Source organism: Triturus cristatus, chromosome 7 (genome assembly GCF_964204655.1).
Source record: "Triturus cristatus chromosome 7, aTriCri1.1, whole genome shotgun sequence".
Taxonomy (NCBI): domain Eukaryota; kingdom Metazoa; phylum Chordata; class Amphibia; order Caudata; family Salamandridae; genus Triturus; species Triturus cristatus.
In genome coordinates this window covers 1,697,294,594-1,697,320,683 of record NC_140590.1, presented here as the reverse complement: position 1 = coordinate 1,697,320,683, position 26,090 = coordinate 1,697,294,594, and the positions used below count along the sequence as shown (strand labels likewise).

At 44.9% G+C, this 26,090-nt stretch overlaps 1 protein-coding gene across 2 annotated transcripts in view; it reads left to right on the top strand.

Moving 5' to 3' along the window:
* Nucleotides 1-26,090, top strand: part of LOC146812807 (alpha-2-macroglobulin-like protein 1) — a 747,116-nt gene that overhangs the window by 683,107 nt on the left and 37,919 nt on the right. For both annotated transcript variants that reach the window (XM_085619917.1, XM_085619918.1), the window contains exons 32-35: nt 2,360-2,450; nt 3,998-4,066; nt 14,357-14,459; nt 17,949-17,987. In XM_085619917.1, the coding sequence (XP_085476043.1) occupies nt 2,360-2,450; nt 3,998-4,066; nt 14,357-14,459; nt 17,949-17,987 (302 nt within the window). The remainder of the gene's footprint in view (nt 1-2,359; nt 2,451-3,997; nt 4,067-14,356; nt 14,460-17,948; nt 17,988-26,090) is intronic.

Below are 26,090 nucleotides of genomic sequence, written 5' to 3'. Positions count from 1 at the left end.
TGAGAAGTGCCCCTTTTCTGTGATAATAAAAGGCTGCTACAGACAGTCACCAAATGTGTGTGTTCTTTGTTGTGGATTCTCACGCTACTAAAGGGTAAAACTAGTTCCACAATGCCCACCTGGGCTCTCAAAAAGAAGAAGGACATCAGGTGGAGAGGAAATTGGAGAAAATGCATGTCCAAGAAAGCCAGAGAGAAAGGCAAAAAGGCTCCCATTGAAGGATCTGCTTCCAGTGAAACAGTATCCTCCTTCTCAAAGAACTCTTGCAGACAGAGCTGCAAGGAAAAGAGGAGGAGTAAGAAAAAAAAGAAGATACCGTAATTCCTGGCACTACCATTTGACGTTGATCACCTTGACATAAGCAAAAGGCACAACTTCACCTTGTTCTCCATTGAGTCCAGGATCCATCTCAACATCAAAGCATCAGTGTCATTCGGTATCAAGTGAATCTTGAACGCCGAGAAATTCAAGTCTGATCATCCCATTCTCTGATACACTTGATGTCATACCATTTGGCATCACTGCATTATATAAAATTACATTGTTTGGCATCACATACACTGTCATCGAGTCACTCAGTACTGACCTGTTCTTCAGATGGAGACTCGGAAATGCCGACAGACTAAAACTCATCCATGTAGGGACCCCAGTGCATCTGGGGCCTTTAGGCTTAACCATTCCATCAGAAGGTTCCATTGAAAGCTCTTCAGGTGCCTACCGTTCTGGATCCAAGATCTATTTTGGTGTTGCTGATTTGGAGAGAACTCCTTCTCCTCAATATTCACCTATGCCAGCACTGATTTCATCTGCAGAAGTGCCTCCTACTCCTCTTTTAGGTGGCTTGAACTTAGATTAGCCTCATTGTAAACACAGATTAATGGGGACTCTGTCTGTATTTCCTGATGGACCTAATAGGGGCTGAGATGATGGGGATACCTCCTCTTTGTATATGTGAACTTCTTTGACAGAATATGCATTAGTTCTGTGCTGCTGTGTGCTTTTCACTCATCTCACCGCAGGTGCACTCTTCTCACTTCTGGTCAGTCTCAGTGTGAAACATGCTACATTGAACTGAGAGCTTGGGTAATTAAAAACAAGGTACAAACAGAAGGAACATGAAGAGACAGATTGCACAGAGACAAAGCACAAACAGAATGTGTGCATTTATGCATGCCAGTATTTGCATGTGTTTGGCACATCAAAGCCAGACCAATTGCCTTTGACAATTCTTGTTTTAGAATCGTCTTGAATTGGCTGGCTAGCTTTTTCTGTTTCCTAAACTATTTTTAAACAAATCTTGCAGTGTTTGCCTCATGCATTCCTTACTATCACTTGAGCGCTAATAATCTCATTCTTCACTTGAGCAACTAATGATCCATTTAACGCATCTCTGAAAAATAAGTTTGAGGTTCCTTGAATGATGCTACAGTCTTACAGTTGTTCCAGGAATGATGCACCATTTTAGCATTCCAGGGTAATGTCAGAGAGCTATGCTGGCTTGTTGGAGTCATGTCAACCACAGGTTTCTTGAGTCACTCCTCATTCCGAGTGCTTATGATGATGATGTCACTGTCTGACTTCAGTATGCAAAACTGATGTTGTAGTCTGGCATTAGGATCCTAGAATGATGCTTTAATCTGAGGTCAGGCTCTGTGAATGATTTCCCAATCTCAGGTCTGGTTTTTCTGGTAAGTGATGTCACATTCTGGCTCCCAGGTCTTGGAGTTTTGTCACAGTCTGAGGCATAAATCCTGGATTGGTGACACAGTGTCAGGTCAGGTTCCTGAGGGGGTTTCATGGTCTGGAGCAGGTTCCTGACGTAGAGATTTTGGTGTGGCGCAGGTTCCTGGAGTGGGGTTTCTGTACTATTAAAGTCTTATATTGCAGTAGTGAAGTACTCTCATGCATTCAGAGCAATTATTTCTAGCAAGGGAGTAGCAACTGCTACCACGGACATGCTCTTTAGTGCCCTTTGCAATGCATTTGCTACCACTGGGCACTGGCCATCAAGACAACAAGAGGAATCTAAACTAAGTAGGACTCTTAACAGCCATAGAGAATGCCCCTCGTTGTCCCTCTTCTACCCCTTAGCAGCATATACAAGGCTATCAAGGAGCTGAGGGAGGGACAAATGGTCAATATTGTGACATAACCGGCATTAAAGCGAGCATGGTGTTATAGCAGCTACCCCTAGCATTCTGGTGAGTAACATCAATGATGTCACTTTTTTTCAGGTTTCTAACAGTGATGTCTCAGCAATCAATAGGAAGGTGGGATTTGAAAAAATGAGAGTTGAAAGTATCAGAGTATAGGGGGAAAGTTATTGAAAGAAGGTGAATTTATTTGCTTTCCTTCACAGCTACAATGGCTCCCGGCATGAAACAAACATGGTGTTGATTGAGATTCAAATGCCATCTGGGTTCTCCCCACCAGTACTGGTAAAAGACCAGGTAAGAAACTTCAAGAATCTGCATGAACTATTCTGGGTACTGCAGAGGCCAATGCACAGACGCCTAAAACATTATGGTCTCATCAGGCTACACCAGCAACTGAATAATGTGAATATGCTAATCTCAATTAAATATATTATTTTATCCTGTTTTCAATTTAAACCTATAATAACTGATAAAACCCCATTAAAAGAAACACTGCTCAACACCAGCACAACCAAAAACTAAAAAGCATTAAAAATAGGAAAGTGAGAGACAGTGATCCATTTTTATTTCTTCTTGAATGGGCCAAACTAATGTAACTTTGATAGACAAGGTAGCAGCAACAAAGACTGATCCAAGAGTATTCTGCTTGAGTTTTGTTGTCACTAAAATATTGTTTCTTCTTTCTTTTGTTTCATCCAGTTTTGTGCACTTGGATTGCATGTGCAGGGTTTATATCTGTGTTGTAGGACTTCAAATTATTTTATACACTGTAGAGAGTCTGGAAACATTAAAACCATTTTTAATTTTTTGCGTTGTATAATTATTTCACTGATTAATGAAATGACTGGCTCATAAGATTCTTGGCCAACATGTACAATCCCATGCTATTTCCCAACAGACACAGAATGGGTAAAACTCTTCAATACATCAGCTCCCTTTTTTAGCAGTCAGTATTGATAACAGGTCACCTGCCAAACACCCCAAGCTTTACACATTCAGTGCAAGGTGTAGTGACAGGCACTTGCATAAGGGGTAGTGATAAAAACATCACACAAGACTTTCCATTTAAAAAACGCAATTCTTAGCTGCAAGATGTTCCATTGTTATGTGTGATACCTTCAGGTAATCCTGCCTTTTTACCCAACTGCACTTTATTTGTGGGGTTTTGAGACAATAGTTACAATGTTCAGAGCAAGATTTCCATCACCAGAATACAATGTGGTGTCACTGGTGGTCAGGACTGATTTAAAGTGAGACCTTTGCCATGGGAAATCCATAACAAATAAACACTGAAAACAGAAAGCCCACATATATAGTTACAGAACTAATTTGTACTAATTTTGTAGGCCTGAAAAGGATGAAAGTCGTGTTGAGGTCTGCTAGAATTAGAACCTAGAGAAATAGGGATGCAGGCAGGTTGTGGGACAAGGGTTAGAGGTGGGGAGAGCAGTGTGCTTCAACCCCCACTTGTTTCTTCCATGTCCCCTACAGCAGAACCAACATCCCTTTGAATAAGGCTGTACCTGTGCATACCTTCTTCAAGAAGTATATGGTTCAGCATACCCTGTCAGCGTTAACTCTATAAAATTCCTGACATCAAACTGGCATTAGTACAGCTGTGACATCTAGTTGTCATTCAGTAAATGGTAGTACTGTATTCCTGGGGGGAGCAGAAGTAAGCACATTCAGCAGTTATAAAGTGTGTGAAATGTAGAGTAACATTGCACTTATGTCCACCGACAAGCTAGGGTAAACTGTGCTGCAGTAGTACCACCCAACACATCCATAGAAACAAATGTCAGTAAAATAATGTTCGACCATTTTTTTTGTCTCATCCACAGCTCATGGGGAATGAATTTGTGAAACGAGTAGAACTGTCCGTCAACTCCGTCACCATCTACCTACTGAAAGTGAGTCAAATTCTGCTGTGAGAGTTGGTATCAATAGCAGTGGGAAGAGAAAATATGTTAAGTTGCATACTTTTTACCATTAAAAGTTCACAAAAGTTCACAAATTACTCCCAGGTTTGGACTCCTCCTCAAACACTGGCATAAGAAGTACCCCGATTATGTTAAAAAAGAGCCTACATTAAGCACCCGTGGGGTTTTAATTCATGATAACGTCTCAGGGCCTGATTCACAAACGTATTTTGGCTACTCACAAAATCCGAGGGTAAGTTACACTTTTGGAGAAAATTCACACTTGCATTTTGTGAAATGCCAAAACGTAGTAGGCTTACTCAAAAGTGTAAATTACTCAAAACTGTAAGTTTCCTTTGTGAATCAGATCCATAGGCTGTATCTGACTGAGCACATACAATACTCACGTAAATGTTGATTTTTCTGGTTTTCCTCATGTGCCACCACTTTTGACTCTACATGCTATAGTACAGCAAAGCTGAGACAATCCTCATCCGTTCGCATTGGCCATGAACAATGGTGGTACACATATTTTCTGCAACTGCCCTTTTTGCCACGCAGGAGCCTTCACTCAGACGGGATCTCCTCCACAGGATGTGTAACCGACCCAGCTTTACATCATTGACCTAAGTACCTGGCTTTAGAGTACTTTCAAATACACTAGCTTTGGCTTTCCAAATTTCTGTACGTGCATACTGCAAGAACCCAAACATTCTTCTACAAAATCTTGAGCACATGCCACCACGAAAATGTACTGCCATATCTTTACCTATCTAAATTCCCCCTGCAGTTTGAATTCATTAAAATACATTTGGCTACAATCACCACCTACTGGAAATGTTATTCACAGGCATCTTTTTCACCTTTCCAGTGTTAAAAGGTTTCCCAGAGGCATTTAGGAAAGTATTTTCTCTGACTTGAAGACCCTTACCTTCCTGAACATAGTCTTTTCAAAGTTAATGGGTCTTCATTTTGAGACAGTGACAAGAAGTGGTTCCCAAACACCTAACCTGGAAAGAAGTTCTTCTTCTGACTTTAATGTCCATTAGGAGGACAACTGGCCTCCAAGCTCTATGTACCAAATATTCTTACAGTTCTCCCTTATAGTGACATCTCGCTAAGGACTCATCCTTGTTTTTCATGCTGAAGTAATTTCTGTTTTCTACATGAGTTGGCTATTTCCATTCCACTGTTTCTCCATCACAGCGTGCTTTCTTTAATGAGAAACGGGTTGAGCGTTATTACAGAACTGAGGGCCTTATTTAGTTTGGTTTGCAGACTTTTGGTATAGCATGCTATAGCTATAGAATATGGCTGTAGGCTATAAGGAACTTGTTATTCGACGGACGGGATATCTGTCACGTTTGTGATGGAGCTACCCTGTCTCTTCAACTCGAAATCAGGCCATAAATGCAAGGGAAACAGCTCCTCATTAATGAAGGATCTGTTCAGTTTGAGATAATAGCTTATAAACAGTCCATAGCTGGAGGGATGCAATCTTCATCATACTGTGGCTCTCATAAGAGTTAGCAAGCATTTGCAATGCAATCGGTCTCGCCTTTGGGACCTTATATGAATTTAGATTTGCAGCACATAAGCCTGGGTGCTGAAAAATGTACTGTTCTTTAACATGGAGGGAAAGTAAGCACCAAACTACATGACACACCAGGTATGGGAACACATAGAGAGAAATATTGCTTTTCAGCGGAAAATGGTATAGGCCAAAGCTCTGTTTTTAATATAAAATCAGGGCCTTTGGTGGTCATATCACTGAAAATACAGGATTTGAAAATAATATTATTGTCTGCAGGTGCTTGTGGAAGACAATTTGTATGGACTGGAATCTAGAGAATACTAAAGTGATTCTGGTATTTTACTGACCTCTGCTGGTCGTTTTTTATCAAAAAAGTTAAATAGAGGCAGTTGCCAGAAAAATAAAAAAAAGAAAGTACCTCAGCAGAAAGCAATTCTGGTATTTTACTGACCTCTACTGGTCGTTTTATATCAAGACAGTTAAATAGAGGCAGTTGAACAGAAAAAAAAGTCCCTAGGCGGAAGCAGACAAGTCCTAGGGCTGATCTCCAGAGCCCACAAAGTACAAACACATATAGGTATACACTGAAGTATATACAAGAGGTCTTGAATGCTCGACCGAAAAAGCTGTCATGTATGGCTCTCACTGAGAGCTATCAGCTTGAATGCCACATTCTAAATTTGATAATTCACTGCTGTGAAGTAGCATCGTGGGTTCCAGACCTCATAACTCACTTTTGCTACATCATGTAGGAATTCCAGTCTCGCTTGGCTGGGCTCCGTGAGAGCCTGTCCGAGCAGCGCTGGAATGCAGGTAGCACCACTTCTGTAGGAGAGAGAATGGAAAGCACAGAGAGTGGTGGGGAAGTGTGCTGTGAGTTCAGGTTTTTTAACATTTGGGACACGGTGGAGTGGCTATGATATGTATGGCTCCCCCATTGCTCCTTTGCCCTTGCTTATTAGTTGAAAGCAGGGGTAGTTGATTTGCGGGGGCCATACATAACTTACAAATATAGATTGGTAACAATGAGCCATGAGGATGTTTTTCACCTTAGGGTTCTGAGTGACATTGTAGATAACTGCAGCTTCGCTCTTGTTGTCACTCAGAAACCCTCGGAGAAAAGCATCCCCATGATTCAAAGTTACCCATCTGTAAATCTATATTTAATACTACCTGAGTGTGCACTTTTCTCTCCATCGAGCAACCTGCTGAAGATGTATCCTCATAAGACTTGAGCTGTTAATCTCATGTGATGGAGTGCTCAGTGCCAAAGATGTTGTACTTATCTGGACAATATTCTCAAACCTGTTCCCTCTGTGCTTCCTGGCAGAAAACATTGAAAGTAACATTATTGGGTGGGAGACCTTATGTCTAAACAGGACCCCACGATTCTTTGTCAGTGCCTGATGGCTGCAAAAATGGCCATTATGACATTGTGAACAAAAACAAGCTCACTCACTGATTGCTCGCTGGTATGAGTGGTCTTGGAGTTCTTTAGCTCCGGATGCTGGGATTCCCTAGTATTGGTACAGATGACATGTCTTGCTTTTTGCTTTTCATCTCCTCAGTCCTCCTGTGTTTTGATGACAATTTGTGGGTCAGACATACCTACTGGTTGTCTTTGGCCAGACAACCCACTTTCTAGATCTTCATTGATTATGTAGTGCCTGAATATGCCTGAGTCTGCCTAGGTACTTAGAAACAACACTGGAGAAATAGTATTAGACCTCACATGTTATGTATACTTTACCTGACTGTGTGTATGTTTGTGGGTTCTGTATGTGTGTGTCCTGGAAGCAGGTGGAACCAATATGACGTGTGCCGCCCTTGGTATCCAGGACGTTAGGGAGGCTGGCAGTTACATAGAAGTCTCTTTGACTTGGACCTTGGTTTTAGGAACTTGGGGTGCTGTTTTGTGATGGTTAAGATTGCCTCCAGCACACATAGCAGGAACACAAACAGTGTTTTGTAACTTATGCCAATAGATGCAATACAGCAAGTCATTTTACAGGAGCTTGAATTGCATGTGACATACCTGTACAGGCTGAAGGGAGTGTGCAGTTGTATAAAGAAGGCTCAGATTAATTGCCTGGGTTATGCCTTTGTTGGATTCCCTCCTCCAATTTGCCACTGTCACCCTGAATTCATAGATGTATTTTCTATGCTTTTCTTCTTCTGGGTTTAACACTGACCAGTTGCAGCAGGTGAAGTTTTCTTCTGCATGTTACAACCTCCGTTGTGGCTTTCCTCGAGACTGGGGCAGGAGGGGCAAGAGGTTCTAGTTTCATCATCATCATAGTCTTTATTCGAATTAAAAATAATTCATACAAGACACAAACATATACATAAGACAACAGTATAAAATCCAATTCGCTAAAGCTATACAAAATTTTAACAATAAATAATTAAAAACAGTTTTAAATTGGGAATTAAACATATCAATTGACTACAGATGAAGCAAAATATTTAGAAAAAAGTGGAAGGAAATAAAACAGCTGGACAATACAGCGTCCCGGGATAGAACCCTATGGAGGTGGCGCCTCTGTTCCCCGTATAACGTTACATCTTAGGGACCATGCCCGTCCCAGATATTTAGCTAAGGTGATTGAGTGGACTGGAAAAGTGCTTGTGCTTAGAATCCTAACAGCGACAGCAGAACTCCTTGTGCCCAATAATTTGCACAAAGGAGTGAGCCACCGTCGTCTGGGATTCACATAAACAGGGCAAACAAACAAAAAGTGGGCAATAGATTCTTTTGTGTCACCACAACCAGGACAAGTATCTTTGACTGTACCAAACCACCCACTAGTTAGAGACCTGAGTGGTAAGGAACCTGCTCTAAGTTGGAAATAAAGTTTCCTGTCCCTAGGTGAGGTGATCAAATCCCAATAGGGTTCAAAAAGTGGAGTGGCCTTTGCCTCCAGAAAACAACTAGTCATCGAAGAGGAGGCAGAGTCACTCCACACCCTATGGTCTACCTTCTCCCAATAAAGCTTTTTCAAAAGCTTCCTAGCGGGAAAGGCAGCAATAGCGGGGTCGCTCCATAGATCTGTCAGTCCCAAATCTGCCAAAGTTTCCCGGAGATTCCTGAGCCACCCTATCTTATGAAACTTGTCGGCCTGCATTACATCCATGATGCCCATTGCATATGGCCGAAGCTCAGGCGTAGTCCACAGTCTCCTCCAGTATAAGACTGGACGGAGTTTGGCCAAATCCTTGAGGGCCTTTCTTCCTAAGTCGTAGCGCAGTGGGACCAAAGGTGTGCTTTGTGGGAGACCTGTTATACAGCGAAAGAATTTGTTTTCAACAACTGTAAGAATCGTTAATACGTCAAAACCCCAGAGCTCTGCCCCATACAACACTGCACTAAGGGCCTTTGCCTCATAAACCTGGAGCACGGGCTTGACCGGCTTGGTGGATGATTTTTTATGCTCTTTGATCAATGTTCCCGTGATCTGAGAGAGTTTCAGCGCAGAAATCTCCAGGTGTCTATTCCACTTATTGTTATCTGACACGTGGATGCCCAAATAGGCAAAGTTATTTACCTCCTCGAGGACTTGGCTATTCATTGTAAGTTTACCTGTTCTATAGCTTGGGTGCGGGTTGAATGTCATAAGCTTGGTCTTGGTCACATTGACCTCCAGTCCATGTTTGTTACAAAAATCTTCAAAGACTTTCAAAGCCCTTTGCATGCCACTTGGAGTTTTTGATACTATAAGGGTGTCGTCGGCAAACATTAGTATTGGGATAGGGACTCCAGCCAACTTTGGAGCATCGGTACTGGTTTGAAGCATAAAGTCAACTATGCCATTAATATATAAAGAGAAGAGTGTAGGCGCCATGGCACACCCTTGGCGCACACCACGCTCTACTGGAAACTCGGGGGTTGTGTCCCCCAGGCCTCCCCATTGTATTTTGGCAAAATTAGGTTCGTGGAGCCTCCTGATTAGAGTCAGGAGTTCCATAGGAAGGCCACGTTTTGCTAGTACCCTCCACAGTTGTTCACGGGGGACAAGGTCAAAGGCTGCTCTTAGATCTACGAAAGTGACATAGAGACTGCCTTTGCCTAACGTGACTGTCTTCCAAAGCAGTTGTTCAAAGCGGAACACCTGGTCCACGGTGCTGGTAAATTTTCTGAAACCTGCTTGGAGATTAGAAAGGATCTGATTATCTTCTATCCAGACCAGTAGCTCATTCAGTACCATCCTCCCAATAACTTTTTGAATAGTATCAATAAGGCTAATAGGCCTATAGTTTCCTGGGAGGGTTTTATCACCCTTTTTGTGAATAGGAATTATGATAGCACCCCCCCCACGATTTAGGTACAGGGGCACCTTCAGCCACAGCATTGGCCAGGAGAGCAATATACTTACTCCAGAGTATCTTGTTGTTAAGGAAAAGGTCAGATGGGACCCCATCTGCCCCTGGTGCCCGCCCGGCGGCTACACGAGCCAAAGCAGCTAAAACGTCCTTCGGACTAAAAGGGCCAGGTGAATAGAAAACATATGGGGTTGTCCTCAAGCAACTGTAGAGGGGGTCACATGCGTATTGAGGTTTAAAGTACCCCAGCCAATCTTCTTGGGTGACATGATTTGAAGGTTTTTCGGGGGAACCACCTCTGTTCCACTTGATCACATTCCAGAACAGTCTGGTGTCCCTGGCATAACAAGCCTCCTTCAGATCTAGCCAAAAAGATTCGTCCCATCTTTTCTTTGCTTTATCTATACACTTCTTATACGAGGACCTGGCTAGCTGAATGTATACCCTGTTTCCACTAGAAACAGCTAGTGAAAGAGTACTTCTAGCGCATTTACATTCATTATCATACCACCTCAATTGCTTGCGCAGTGGCTTATTGCCCTTGTTGAGTGGTTTGAGAAAAAAAACGCGCAGGCCTTCGAAGAAGGATTCATGTATTCTGGTAACTAGGTCACTGTTACCATTGTCATTCAAAGCGTCCTCCAACCTCGAAATGGTTGCGGTAAGCTCAGTGTCAATACTAGCAATGGTTGTGGGATTGGTCATTACCTGGGACCACTTTAACCTCCGCATGTCGTTGGACACAACACATCCACTGGAAACCATAAGTGTCTCCTCACATCTCGAATGATCTCTTCCCCACCAACTGTGGGAGACACAAATAGGATTGTGGTCGCTCTCTAATCTTATCTCGACCACCATGTCAATGAGTTTACACCACATGCTCAATCCACAAAGCACATAATCTATCCTGCTCATTGAGCGGCCATTGTCAAAGGTTGAAGCTCCCATCCTATCCCCTGGGGTCCTACCATTCAGGGCCCTTAGGCCCCTCTCGAGGCAGAGTGTATTTACCTGCACTGCTACCGAAGACCATCTTTTAATGGGAGAGAGTGAGAGTGCTGGGATGCCTCATAAACTATCCTCTTCGGGATCAAGGCCACTTTCTAGGTCAGGATCTAATAAGGGTTCGAATGTGACATTGAAGTCTCCTGCGACAATCAAGTCTCTGTTACATGATTCAGTTTCTATAAGGCTAACCAAGGTATCCAACACCCTTGACGTTTTCCCTCTTGTGCCACGGAGGTATAGATTATAAATATCCAAACTACCCCCGTGGTCAAGAGTTAATCGTAGTAATTGAATATCTGGGGAGCCCGTGTCAATCGTAACGGCGCTCGGGAATAAATCCTGGCGAGCCCAGATAATTAGTCCGCCCATTGGACGCCCGAACGGACCTTGGGTGGCTGGGACGTGAAAATTTAAATAACCCAACAGACACTGAGCCTCACAGGCCCATGTTTCCTGGAGGAGACAAACATCATATTTACTCATAAAACTAACCCATTCTGGTGAATCTAGTTTGGTCTTAATACCAGCTAGATTCCAAGACAACAGGGACCCTTGCTTAATAGTGGGTGGTGTCATGTGAGATGGAGCTATCTGGCTTTCTACCCTTCCCCTGATGCCCATTCTACAATTAGGCGGCGAAGGGGCCCTGGAGATTAAAAGTGGTCCTATCAAATCTGGGGGGACAGCATCATATTCGGCCGTAAGTATGCTTTCATTGGCCCTCAACTTCTTAGGGGATAAAACGTGTGTCGCAGAGTGGGTTTGTCAATAATTGAAGCCCTTGTTGTAGAAAAATTTTAAATTGTGGGCCTCTATCCCCGTTCTTGGTCCGTATGTTGGGTACTCCGTAATAAACCTTGGTAGGCGTGCATCCTCGAAATTAACGATGATGCAGTCTCCCTGGGTGGTTTTAGGTTGGGGGCCTACCCATTGTACTCTTCTGACAAATAGAATCCACCCATTGAAATGAGTAGGGATTGGTCTGTGTATATTCAGCCAATGGCTCGTTTTGTTTTTTAATTGGTGAAAGGATTCAAATTTGCCAGTAGGGAGTTCAGGGACACCAGTTAAGATCACAACATAAGGTAGTGATTCAGGGGGAAGATGTATTTGCGTTGGGGATGCTCTGGGCGGAGTGCCTGGGGTAGGTAACTCAGTAGCTGTTCTCGTACCCACAGATTTCATAGGGTTTATAGCCGGGGCTACTTTACTTGTACAACCCTCCCGCCCAGGTAGCTGATGGATAACTGACATCCCCTCCCCCCCTTGTGACCCAGATGGCTGACTCGTGTTTGTGAATTGTGAGGGCAGGGCTTTGCCTAGGGCTATGCCTGCATCAGTTGTAACCGGGCGTTTGTCTGTTGGAGACGGCATGGGGTTTGTAGAACTTGTACCATAGTGGCAATTACTTTTACCAATGTCCCTTGTGGCCAGCTTAACAACATTCTTAAGTGAACAAAAATTGTCCAGAATAGTTTGTTCAAGTTTGTCCACCTTTTCTACAACTGTTTTTATCCTTTCTAGTAGGGGTAAAATTAAGGAGCGAACGGTATGTTCTAGCTGGGAAAGCATATCATTGCCATTGGGCAAGGGGGGAGAGGGTGCAATTACATCTGCTGGTGTAGGACAGGCTGGAGAATTAAAAGAGTCAGAAGTCAAAGTATTACTAGTAGGTTTTGGAATTTTCGCCTGCCTGTCACCGTCAGTTACCCCAGCCCTTTTCCTTTTGTGGTGCACTGGTCTAAAAGGTTTCCCCCCTGCCCTGGTCTGTGGTCGAGTGGTTTTAGGTTTAAGTGTTACCACAGATTCCGCTGCTGAAGCCAAATCCGTCATCACTGGAGATTGTGATAACCTCCCAGGAGGTGATAGCAAATTTTCTGGAGATACAATCTCAATGTGGGAAGAAACAACCCCCCGTGTATGGTCTGTATGTTTGCTTGGTGACTTGGCAAGTGCCAACGGGCCCAGGGAAGAACGTCTAGCAAACTTAGGATCAATAGAGAGGCGCCTTTCGGTAATAGCGATTTCTTGCTCAAGTACCGAGACAGCTCGGGTGATGAATTGGTCCATGGTGCCAGACACAGTTGAAGGGACCGCAACACGTTTCCCCATTCCAGGCATTTTTCACGCGGCAAGTGGGGTCCCACAGAAAGTAACAGGATAGCGCAAATGTCAAAAGTTATGCTGCGAGTATTCCAAACGTTCGATAAATGTACTCACTGTACAGGGGGGTGGCCCAGCCCGGCCTCTTCCGGCCCCGGACGGCCACAGACGGTCCCGCCCTTGTCCCGGGCTTCGCCCGGCACGTCCCGCGCGCGTCCCGCGACACGGCCCTCAGCTGTTCTTATGTGCGCCTCCTGGCGCTGGCGCTGCGTTCAATGAGCGCGCCGCCGCTAGTGCTGCCGGGAGATGGAGTCCCGGAGCGGCGACGCTGACTCTGGCACGGTTTGACTCTTGGCGGTGGCGGTAGCAGCAATGGCGTGTACCGAAGTTTTCCAGGCTGTCCAGGTAGGTTTCTCAGCTCCCCCCCGCTCTGCCGCCCTCAGCTGTTCTTATGTGCGCCTCCTGGCGCTGGCGCTGCGTTCAATGAGCGCGCCGCCACTAGTGCTGCCGGGAGATGGAGTACCGGAGCGGCGACGCTGACTCTGGCACGGTTTGACTCTTGGCGGTGGCGGTAGCAGCAATGGCGTGTACCGAAGTTTTCCAGGCTGTCCAGGTAGGTTTCTCAGCTCCCCCCCGCTCTGCCGCCCTCAGCTGTTCTTATGTGCGCCTCCTGGCGCTGGCGCTGCGTTCAATGAGCGCGCCGCCGCTAGTGCTGCCGGGAGATGGAGTCCCGGAGCGGCGACGCTGACTCTGGCACGGTTTGACTCTTGGCGGTGGCGGTAGCAGCAATGGCGTGTACCGAAGTTTTCCAGGCTGTCCAGGTAGGTTTCTCAGCTCCCCCCTAAACCACAAGAAGATGTAAAGCAGTCTCTACACACTTAGGTTAGGGTTTTGTGTTTTCGCGTTGGCAGAGCCTGCCTCACTTACAGACCAGTTATGACAAAAGACGGTTCTAGTTTCATTTATGGAGTACAAAGAATGTAACTAAATATTAGCACCTGCTTTCATTTCACACTCCTTTTCATACTATGTGCATGGTTGCTCATTTGTGCCAATCCATGTGACTTTAGTAGGTTAGCGTTGGCATTAATACGTGCTTGCATTGTTCCCACCCTGAACCGCCCATGCGCCATACATTATAGGTGCTTCCATGCTACTCTCCAGCCTCTAGTGGCATAAAATTGATCTATGCAGTTGTTTGCAGTGTTTTACTTTGCGTGATTGTTAAACGTTGGTTTGCTCAGACGTCACCTCTCTCCCAGCCTCTCCTGTTGACTTCTCTCCATCTTCTCATCCTTTCTCTCCCCCTGCAGATGGATAGCAGTGCACACACATACTCTTTCACAGCCAATCAGGTGGAAGTGGTGGACGACCGTCAGCCAGCACTAGTGAAGGTGTATGATTACTACGAGCCAGGTGAGCTCCAGCCCAAACAGAGGATCGAGGTGTCTTAAGACCTTGGGGAATGACCCTGATGGGGCCCAGGAAATGGAGGGTCCAGACTGGGATCATGTCATGTTAAACTGTGTAGGATGTTTCAAGCCTCAGGGGGTAATTTCTAAGCCTGGGCAAAGCACTACGCTACACTCTCGTAGTTTGCAAAGTTTGCGCTACTTCGCACTACGCGAATTGAACATAGCACAGTGCAAACACGCGTAGCGTAGTGTTGCGTAGTGCTGCGGTCATTTTTTGCTTGCTCGCGGTCCTCAACGTCAAGTTGGCGACCGCGAGCAAGCAAAATGACATCCCGGCGAGACTTTTTCCTTGTTCGCGATCAGCAACATCATGTTGGCGATCGCGAGCATGGAAAATAAACCTCCCGGTGAGATTCCCAACGCGAGGAGGTCAGGTTTCTCATTGCGAGTGGTCGCGTATGCTCGCAACCGCTCGCAATGAGAAACTACCAGTTCGCGTTGAGAAAGCTGCCGCTCGAGTAAAAATCTACTTGAGCAGCAGAAAACTACAGCTCGCACTGTGCAAGATGCCGTTTTCAATGATTGCACAGTGCCGGTTGCTTGTCAGCACTGTGCAATCTTTGAAAACGACATCTTGCACAGTGCGAACAAGGTACTACGCAGTTCGCGAAGTGCTACGCGTAGCTTGCGTAGTGCGAAGTGCACTTTGCGTAGCTACGCAAAGCGCTACTTCGCGAACTACGCCCAGGGTTAGTCATTTCTGTCCATTTTATGGGGCTGAACGATAAGATCAAAGGACAAGCAAGACTTTAAACCAGGCCTCATGGCCCTAGAAATTGTAGAAATGTGGGTAATTTTGTGTTACTCCTGTGAAGCAATAACCCCCGAATTACACGATTGCACTCGCTTACGTAATTGTTTGTCATTTTAGACAAAAATGCCTCCACAAGAGCACAGGAACAGCTGCTGCTGTTCATCTACAGTTGCATCTCGCAGTATTTTCTTGGCGCAAAATGTATCCTCGGGTCTATTTGAGTGTGAAGGTACATTTTGTGCTAAGAAAATAGCACTAAATGCAGAGTTGGGCTTCATGTGAAATCCCCCGTCATCTCATCTCATTTCCTGTCATTTTGTGTAAATACACAACAGCACATTGTGCAAGTTACACCCACCCTTACTTTGAGCAGCCCTTTGTGCAAAAGTTCAGTCTTCCAGATCAATGAAATCCTGCACAGTATTCAGTTGTGAGTGACTTCCAATGAAGCATTGCTAACGCTGCAAGGGTTCTGCATCCGGTGAGTGAACATTTATACCAAGGAGGAGCCCCAATGACGAGATGCAACAGTGTAAGATCTGGATGGGAGCTGCTTTGGTATTTTGATTCTCAGGAAGTGTTGCCAGTTTGAGTAAAACAAAATGGAGGAACTGTCCTAACACATTGGCGAGGGCACAAATGTTCTCCTGGTGGTGGAGCAGCTGTAGTTTTTTGAATATGTAAAGTTTTCATTGCATTTTTTATTTTTTTAATTTTTTTATTTCAACGTGTTTTATTCATTTTTTTTACACGAACACATTAGCAATTCTGTTACAGGGTTAGCATAGGTTGCACCAAGCGCAGCTTGTGCATCAGTGTATTTAAACATTATGTCACGTTTGTTTCGCTATCCCCATTTTAAGGGGCTTTCTGGACTCTGTCTGCAATCCTAATGAGTTATGTCATAGAAAATGCATTACTTTTAAAGTTGCACAAGAGAGTAGGCGCCATTCAAACTAGTCACCTTTCAGTTGATTATTACTGTATTTGGGTGCTAAACTGGTACTAATCAGGTGAACAATTGGTCCAGACTGTGTTAACATGTGTAAAAGCGAGAAAATTCAGAAGTAATACTATCTTAAAATGTGCAACATTATGCTGCATAATTTGCCTTTCTGGACATAATTGATTCCACTCTGTGGCATCATTTGGTCCTCCTCTGTAGCATACTTGCAGTGGACCTCACCAGGGACCACTTCAGACATTTCAGAAATAAATCTAGAAGAGTCATGACTGATGCCTTCACACTGAGTTCTGTCAAGGAGGGGGCGATTGTCTTGTCTGATCACTGTGGAAATGGCAGCATCCCCAGTGTATATTGATGACATCACAGTGTGCGGGCGATGCGCAGACATCCTCACACTTGTCGGTCTTGAGAGATAGTGGAAGCATTTGCACTGTGAGCATCATTATGAGAGGTAGCCAGGAGATTCGTGGTGTGAACATCAGAGTTTTACCAATAAACAACGAAGCCAGTGTATAATAAGGGGGCACTCAAATCAATGTGGTACATCAATCAATCGAGCCACAAACCTCAGATTCCCTGTGAACCGTTATGTTCATTTGGAATATGCTTGGCAACAACAGAATAATACCCAGTGGGTATGAAAAGCCCTCACTCACCAACCTGGTCGGTGACATGCTTCATCATCGGGCTTCCACTGGGACGACCGAATGTCATCCCAGTGTGCTGCGACGCCAGGTTACTGCGGAGCTGGGTTGGTTGTGTGGGGAAAGTGAATTTAAAATAACCAATTAAGTCAAAAAAGAAACTTTATTAATTTTGCTTAAAAGGCAAGAAATAAAAAGGAGTGAGGGTCAAAAAAATAGAAGACCTGGTTCACTCCGTGGCGGTCAACATGTTTCTGCCTCAGAGATTGTTAATCGGGCATTCGTCAGGACCCGGGCCCGGCAGCAAGAGGCTGTTTAGGCATAACGCGGGTTGAGAGCAGCAAGGGCGGTGTGCCATATTGCTCCTACCCCCCTACCGGGACCCATGAGGCTTCCAACGGACAGGCCTCGTTAGTAAACTCGTTCCTCTCCCCACATTAACTTATCTGGCGGAGGTCACACTATTTAGTGTGCTTTTTTTGATTTTTCACACATTAGCCCACGGTTGGGTGTACCTTAGAGCGTGCACACCACCGGGTCTACGCACATCCCCCCCTGGTCCTGACGAATGCCCGATTAACAATCTCTGAGGCAGAAACATGTTGACCGCCACGGAGTGAACCAGGTCTTCTATTTTTTTGACCCTCACTCCTTTTTATTTCTTGCCTTTTAAGCAAAATTAATAAAGTTTCTTTTTTGACTTAATTGGTTATTTTAAATTCACTTTCCCCACACAACCAACCCAGCTCCGCAGTAACCTGGCGTCGCAGCACACTGGGATGACAAGGACGTGCACAGACCCCTTCCGCGCGAGCGCAGGGTAGACAGCGGCATCATGGGTATTGCCCAAATGTATATCCTGTGTGAAATGAGAGTTTAAAGTATTTCTTCCATGTATATGGTTGGGGCAATGCTTGAATGTGTATTTTCAGTCCTCTGGGACAACGAACCTGAGGTATAAGTGGTGGGGATGGGAGGGGTGGGGGCTAAGAGAGTGCTTCTTAATATAGTCTTCTTTCTGTCAAACAGTGGGTAAATTAGACTTTTTTAAATCTTTTGTTTCAGGAGAATACGCTGAAGTTCTGTATACACCCATCATTGAAAGTAAGAGGCGCTGTATATTACCGACAGACTTCTAAGCACATTAAAAACGTATTCTGTGAAGACATAACTGCTAACTTGTACAAGGTTTGATAGTGTCTGCTATACGGCACATCACTTGGTGCCGTTCAGTTTATAATCTGTGCAAGATGAACATGTTTATACTATCGGAGACGTCAGTCCCGCTGTCAGTAAATGTATAATCTATGAGAGTGTCAGCTCATGGTGCCTAGACATTTGGACTAAGCAGTGACTACCCCAGCAACCAGTGAGTACTTTTGAACAGTAAAAATGTCTATAATGATCAGGTCTTGGCTACAGACAACCTTCTGTAGTCATGCCTTCTGCTTCCAATGCATAACACACACTGAGAGTGTGCTTCGGGTCCTGCCCTTGCTCCTGACTGGTTGTTTTCTTCTCTGTCTCAGTTGTCTGTTCTTGATTTGATGGTTTTCCTCCCTATTCATGAGTTTATCCTGCCCAGAAGAAATTATGTCTCAAAGGGTTCTAACTGGATGAGTTCAATCCTTCCAAAAGATACTTCAGATAATCCTTTTTGTTTGCTTTTGGGTACATCATGGGAGCGCATGTATTTCCTTACTCACTCTCTCTTTTTGGGTTATTGCACCTGTATACTTTCTTTCCTCAACACCCCACCCTAATGCTTTCTGCCCCACTCACCGCCCCACTCTCCATCCTGCAGGGCTTGATTTTAAATAGTTATTTCTTCATTTTTTTTCTAGGGCCAGAAAGCTCTGTGGTCACTGTTATTTTATTTTATTAACATGGAACTAGGACAGTAAATTAACAAACATTTGCAAAGCCAATAGGTCTGGCTTAGAACTGCAAGAACCTGGATGCTTCCATCCAAGTAGTCACGCATTCATCCATTCATAGTCACTCATCCATGCATTCACTCGTCATCCATGCACGCAGTCACTCATCTTCATATCGAGCATCTATTTATGCATCCACACACTCATTCTTCAACTCACCCGTTTGCACATTATCAATATCTTACATGCAAACTCATCAATAAATGCCGAAGAATGTTCAGTTATCAATCGGACCAATTGAGTTTGTTGCTAGTCTGTGAAGGGTTCTGGTTCTGTGGGGCCACCCTGCTGAAAATAGGAAATGTACCTTTGCTTCAATCTCTTGAATTTCTCTTGAATTTAAAAAAACCAATGTACTTGATAGAATGTCACCAACGTTTTTGTAATTATTGAACAGTAGATAAACTGGATGAAAAGAGCATCTCTCTATCGTATGCTCCTGAATATCGAACTCACAATATCGCTTGAACAGAATATTGAGGACAGAATATGAAAAAACAGGTAAGTAATGCTAGATTTTCTATACCTAAGTCCACCTATATGTATCCACGCGGTACATATACCTTCAAGGTACATAGATGTGGAGTTAGGAAATGTACTTCCCTATATGCACTTACCTTTTAATATTTTGTCCTTCGATATTCTGTCGTCAGTAATCTTATACCACAATATTATTGGTGTCGATATTCGGAAGTACAATCCATCTCTAGGCACTCTGCATAAACACAGAAGAATCTCCTAATAAACTTGCACAGATCCAAACCTCTTCTTAACCGGGTAGTCTGAGAAGGAAGATAAAACAAATTATTAGAAAGAAGCTTTTTCTGTTCTGTCCTCTTTCCCAGTGCACCATGAGGGTACCGAAATACCTAGGGCCTTATTACGATGTCGGGCAGATGCGACACCATTGTGGAAAAGGAACCACCTGCCCTTAGGTCGAAAGTTTCGGACATCCCATTTTGGATGTGACCACCCATAGGACGGTTGGAATCATCAATTTGTCAATGGAAACTTGTGCGGCAGGTAGAAAAGGCCTGGATCACAAGCTTACATTGAAAAATGGATTTTATCAAACATCCCTGCACTGTGTGGCAGGCACCATGTGCTGCCTGCCACATGCTGCGGGAATATTTAGGGGGGCACCATATATGCCCTCATGCCGAAATGCAGAGGTCCAGAAGGGAAGGGGCCCTGCTAGGGGACCCCAATGTTGCTTTCCTACAGCCTTTCCATGTCAGAAACACTGGCATGGAATGGTTGTCGAAAACCGACATCATAATCCTGACGGTGGAGGTGCCGTCAGTAAGGGATTGTGAACTGTTTCCGACACACCGTTGATCCGTCTTTTGTCATAACTGGTCTGTAAGTGAGGCAGGCTCTGCCAACGCGAAAACACAAAACCCTAACCTAAGTGTGTAGAGACTGCTGTACATCTTCTTGTGGTTTAAATTGTGTTTTGGGAGTGTGTGTAGCACTTGTTTTGGGGTGGGAAGAGAAGTTTTGATAAGTGGGCAAAAAACATTATTTAGTGGCTTTATATTGGAACCTACCGTCAGGATTGAACAGGAACCGCAAAGTGTGTATTGGGCCAGTCTGCCACCAAGGAGATTGTGAGCTGAACAACGTCTCCCTTCGTCCCTCTGCACACCAGTTTCAGGCTCAGTGATTGGGCTAGAGTCTCCTGAGCAGTCCTTCCAACTCCCCTCTCACCTTGCACAGCCCCCTAAGTTTCAGGTACGAGCCCTAAGGTAGCATCTCTATTTTGCACCTAGCTTCTGTGAACCCTGAGCAGCCCAGAGAGCAAGAACAAAGAAAAGGTGGTAAGAGCATGCACTGTCTGCTATGCAATTCAGGGACGACTGCTGTGGTAAATAAGTTGTGGCGCAGTGGGAGGTGGGAGGGGGTGGGAAGAAGGACAGACAAAAAAAGAAAAAACTACTTACCTCTAGACGCCACCTCTCCTCCGTCCTCTTCTGTCTCCCGACAGCACACAGGCTCCCAAACTCCCCTAAGCCAATCACAACACTGCTTCCATGCTGGTAATAGTATTGCCAGCATGACAGCAGCATGATTGGTCTGAGTGGCATGGCCACAATGCCCAGAAGGCATATTTTGCCCTAACTTCTCTATGCAACAACTTGAAAACTTCCAAATTATGTTGCAGCCATCCAGTGTACCCCCAGTGGTTTTGTTATGCCCATGTTTGGTAACGTTTTTACTTTAATCTCTTTGCTCTCTTTTTTTTTCTTTGTCATTCTCCTCTCCTTTTTGGTCCTTTTTTTTTTCCTCAGTCACTTTTTTGGCCTCCTTCTCTTTCTTTTCTTCGCCTGCCTAGGCATCTGCCCCTTCTGTGCTGGCCGCTTGTCCCGACACATACCTACCTTTGTGCAACCTCACACCCACAAGATCTCACCTTTTTTGCATTCCCACCAACCCTTTTTGAAACCATCTCCAACGTATTGCTGACATCAGCCTTCTTACCATGCCTTAAGGTTGAGGTCAGTGCTGGAACCTGCAGTCCCAGCAGCAGCCTTTTCTCCAGTACTCTCTCATTTGTAGCTTCCACTGATTTCCATTTTTTTGCCGCCTGCAAAACACCAACTTCTGCTGTTGCTTCATGTCCCTTGCCCTTCCATTCTGCCTCATCCTCCCCCCACTAATTCCCATCTTCTCTACCATTGCCATGCCCGTTAACCAATTCCCTTCTTCCAATTATTCCCATCACACTCCAACGCTGACATTTCCCCATATAGTTCCTTGTCCCATTGTATTCCCACTCATCCCCAGCATCTTGCTACCCCACATACGACCATCACTACATATGCATTGTCCATGTTTTGTTGCTCCACGTTAGGAGGCCCCCTTAAACCATCTCTATCTTCCCACTTCATGGTTCACCTTTGTTGTCGGCCACCTGCATGCTTCCATGGCCTCCCTTCCTCCTAGGGTGTATGACCCACACCAAGCTCTCCCAGCTATCGTTGTTCATTGCTTTTATCCACCGGCGAGTTGTTGTCCCAGAGGTCCAGGGTGCTAGAGGAACTATACTCCCTAAAACCCCCTTCTCTATGTAATCTGGTAGCCAAACCTATTTCCCTCTATTCAATTTACTCAGATTTTTTTAACAGCACATCTGCCTCTGTAAATGTCCATTCCCCATCTATGTCCTTCCCTTACTTCTCCTCACTTATCCTATTGCCCCGGCTATTCCCTGCTCTCTGCTGCCTTCCCCTTCCTAGAATAACAATTCCTCAAGGCTTTCCAAGGACTTTTGGGCTCTTTTCTTCCCCTTCCACCCTCCTAATCCCTTCCCTCTCCTTAGCCTCCCCTTACTTCCTCCACTCCATTCTAGCATAGTGTCTATTAAACCCAATGCTTGTCCAGCCCCAGACCTTGCAGACGAGGAACACCGTCCTTTTTCTATTTCCATTGCCCTCCCAGCCCGCCCCTGTGCTAATGTCACACACTAAAGCGACGTCTTATGAGCCTGGGCAGAATGTGTTACTATGTTGAGTGCTCTCTCCTTACCCAACCGCCATCACCAGAGGCAGACTGTCACTCAAGAGGGCGCAACATGCCTTGGGTCACGCATGTGGTGCCAACGCAACTTGTCCTGCTTTCAAATGGTGTGCCCCACACAAGACTACTATGAGTGAGTCACCTACTTTCACAGGGCGCTCCATAAATCCTTCCTGCACATGTCCCACGGGGGCCTTTGACAGTCACCCGCTCTCTTGTTCTTTGGCCATGCCTCAGCCTCTGGCTTCTCCTTTGTTAACCAGAGCAGCAAGCGAGCAGCACCACTGCCCTTACCTCCTCGGCTGACCTATGCGAGGGGATGTGCCCATCCCAGTCTCGTCTCTTTCCAAACCCTGGGCACCATTAAATCTTCTCTACCCACCTCTCTGATGATTTGCAAAGCTTCCTTAATACCCTTCTCCCCCTCCATAGTTGACCTGCTTCATCCTACCTCAAACTGCTGACACTTTTCAGAAATTGATCCAAATTACCCTTCCTACACATCCTTGGTAAAAGTGGCAGCACAGAGGTGGGCATCCCACTGAACCCTTAAAACCCTGCCCACCAGTTGTTCCGCACCAATTACTGATTTTGATGTCCCCTGGGATGAACCACCAGCCCAGAAATTCCCGAGGGGCACACCTCGGCTGTCGGGTTCCATCCAACCTCCCATTGGCCATGAAAGGCTCAGGTGTACATATAGCTTGTATGGCGGGCGGTTCCACAAGGCTAAACAGAACTTAAAAGTCAACTAACCCATTAGTCTCCCTGCTGCTGCACACATACAATCTGATAACAAGAAAATCACCACCACAAACACCCCCAAAGGCAACGCCATAAGGCTGGCGAAGGAGTTCAGGAGCTAAAGAAAGGGATTATTTTGCGTGTCTTGCTGGTGCTGGCACTACAACACACCGATGGATGAAGATAGCAGACTGAATGCCCCTCTGTGTATATATGCATGTATATGTAAGTATTTATTTTAATTAAGAATTTTGGGGTGAAAAATTGTCTTGGCTAGGGGTAGACCTAAAAATGGCTGCCAATCACCATGATGCATGTGCATGCATGCGACATGACTAGGGCTTACCCATGCATAATGCTGCATGGCAGTCATCTTGGAATGCATTTTGACCCATGTGTACTCATGCTGGTTCAAGCAAGCATTGGTAAAGCCAGTAGCTCAGCAATTTAAAGTCAAAATCTATGGACGTTGCCAATGCTGGTTTTGAGCAAAGTCCCTGTCTTGCACTTGGGGGATGAGTTCATACTTTTTAGTGTTATTCATTCATGCTAATTATGTCTCCTATCTAGGTGAGCCCAGAAAGAACATACGTCTCACTAGAGCAGTGTCCCGAAAGTTGCGTGCGGGAGCACTTTTAGTGGAAACGCTCTGTCAATTGGGCAGAACACCTTCTAATTGGAGGGCAACTGCTATCACTCAGCAGTGGGGCATCCTACTTGGCAAACCTTGAAAAGGCCCTCAAGTAATGTTCTCTTTAATTTAACTTCACCGTGTGCAGCGAGAAGCCCTTTGTGTGCATGCATCAGCTGACCATGTGCAAAAGGCGCTCCGGGTAAGCTAGCTGCAGGGTTGTGAGCAAAGAAGGTCTGGTCCTACTAGGCCATTTTTATTCTTCGTGTAAAATGTAACAATTATAAGGTACGTTTTGCAAAATGTTTTCCAAAATAGATTTTATTGTACACAAATAACTTTACACATCATAAAACAGGCACACTTCTCCAAAATAACAAAGCGTTTTTGAGCTTCCTACCCAATAAACATTTATTTTTCACATAGCTCTACCTTTGTTACTAAAAATGTCAATTTCCTAATATGTCTTGCTATGAGTCACAGAAATATATTAAATGCTGAAAATAAAACCAAACACACCAAAAGTAACAAAGTATATTTTATTTAGCTCACACTGTGAGCTGAATTCTAGGCACTCCTGCTCTGGGACTCATCACAATGATGGAGGAAAGGAATGTAAGCATTATTCCCTATGTGAAGCGTCTAGAGACTAACACAGCAACCTAGAAGGTTGTGGACTGGGGCTAACCCTTTACATTTGCATACCCTGTTAACTTGGGATAGGTCACATTAAAAAGATGCAATCTCCTTGCAGATGAGCGCTGTAGTGCTAAATGTCCTTTAAACAACTACAATTTAAATACCTGGAAAATGACAAACATTATCATCAGCTTGTCATAAATGGCCTTCATTCCATTCTCGGACTCCTTAAAATGAATGCTATTAGAACTTAAAATCAGTGACAGTAAAGAATAACTTGCAGTTTGATGGTCTGTAAGTGCCACTACACCTCTATCAAATACACAGGGACAGGGCGAGGCTTGCTGAAGAGTTTGAGGGTGACACTTGAGATATGGGACTCTGCTCCCTGAACCCGGTGCTCCATAGTCCAAGTTCTAACCACATGGCTCACAACACCCACATACAAATACATTCTCTGCTTTACATATGCGATGCAACAATATTTCGAATTGTGGAGATTCATATCCGCCTGCACAGAGCTTCATTACAAGTTGCGCGTTGTTTTAGGAAGTAATACGTCACTACAGATACCCCCGGGTGCTGCATTTACCCTGTGCAGTATTTCCGCCCCAAGACTGAGTTCCGCACTGAAGATTAAGGATGCTACTGAAATATTTCATGTTTTCTTATTTTTTAGCTGGGGGAAGGTAGGAATGTGCTGTATTTTCCCTGCACAAATTCTGTCACTCTTTTTCATTTATTACCCAAAGGAACAGCAACATTTAGATTATGAATCAAGTAAATTATACTGAATTATCACAGTCACACACCTGTCAGAAGCCAGAATTCACACAGCTCTGTCGATGCTCCTCAGACTTCAAGCTGCACATGTTCTCCACCTCTGTTTATACCTCAGCCACCAGCCATCTTGTTCTCTTCAGTCAGCAGTCACACTGCTTCACCAATGTCATTCCTCACTTCAAACTGCATTCTCACACCACTGACTTTCACCTCTATCACAGGGCTGACTTCAGCCTGCATTCCTACCACTCCACTGATGCGTCATTGTCATAGGGCTGACCGCCTCCTGCATTCAAACAGCTCCACAAGTACGTCATTGTCACAGGGCTGACTTCAGTCTGCATTCATGCATCTCCACTGATGCGTCATTGTCACAGGGCTGACTTCAGCCTGCATGCATGCATCTCCACTGATGCGTCATTCTCACAGGACTGACTTCAGCCTGCATTTCTACCGCTCCACTGATGCGTCATTGTCACAAGGCTGACTTCAGCCTCCATTCATACAGCTCCACTGATGGGTCATTGTTACAAGTCTGACTTTATCCTGCATTCAAACAGCTCCACAGATACGTCATTGTCACAGGGCTGACTTCAGTCTGCATTCATGCATCTCCACTGATGCGTCATTCTCACGGGACTGACTTCAGCCTGCATTTCTACCGCTCCACAGATGGATCATTGTCACAGGGCTGACTTCAGCCTGCATTCGTGAAGCTCCACTGAATCGTCATTGTCACAGGGCTGACTTCAGCCTGCATTCAGGCAGCTCCACTGATGCATCCTTGTCACAGGGCTGACTTCAGCCTGCATTCATACAGTTCCACAGATGGATCATTGTCACAGGGCTGACTTCAGCATGCATTCATACAGCTCCACAGAAGGATCATTGTCACAGGGCTGACTTCAGCCTGCATTTATACAGCTCCACAGAAGCGTATTTGTCACAGGGCTG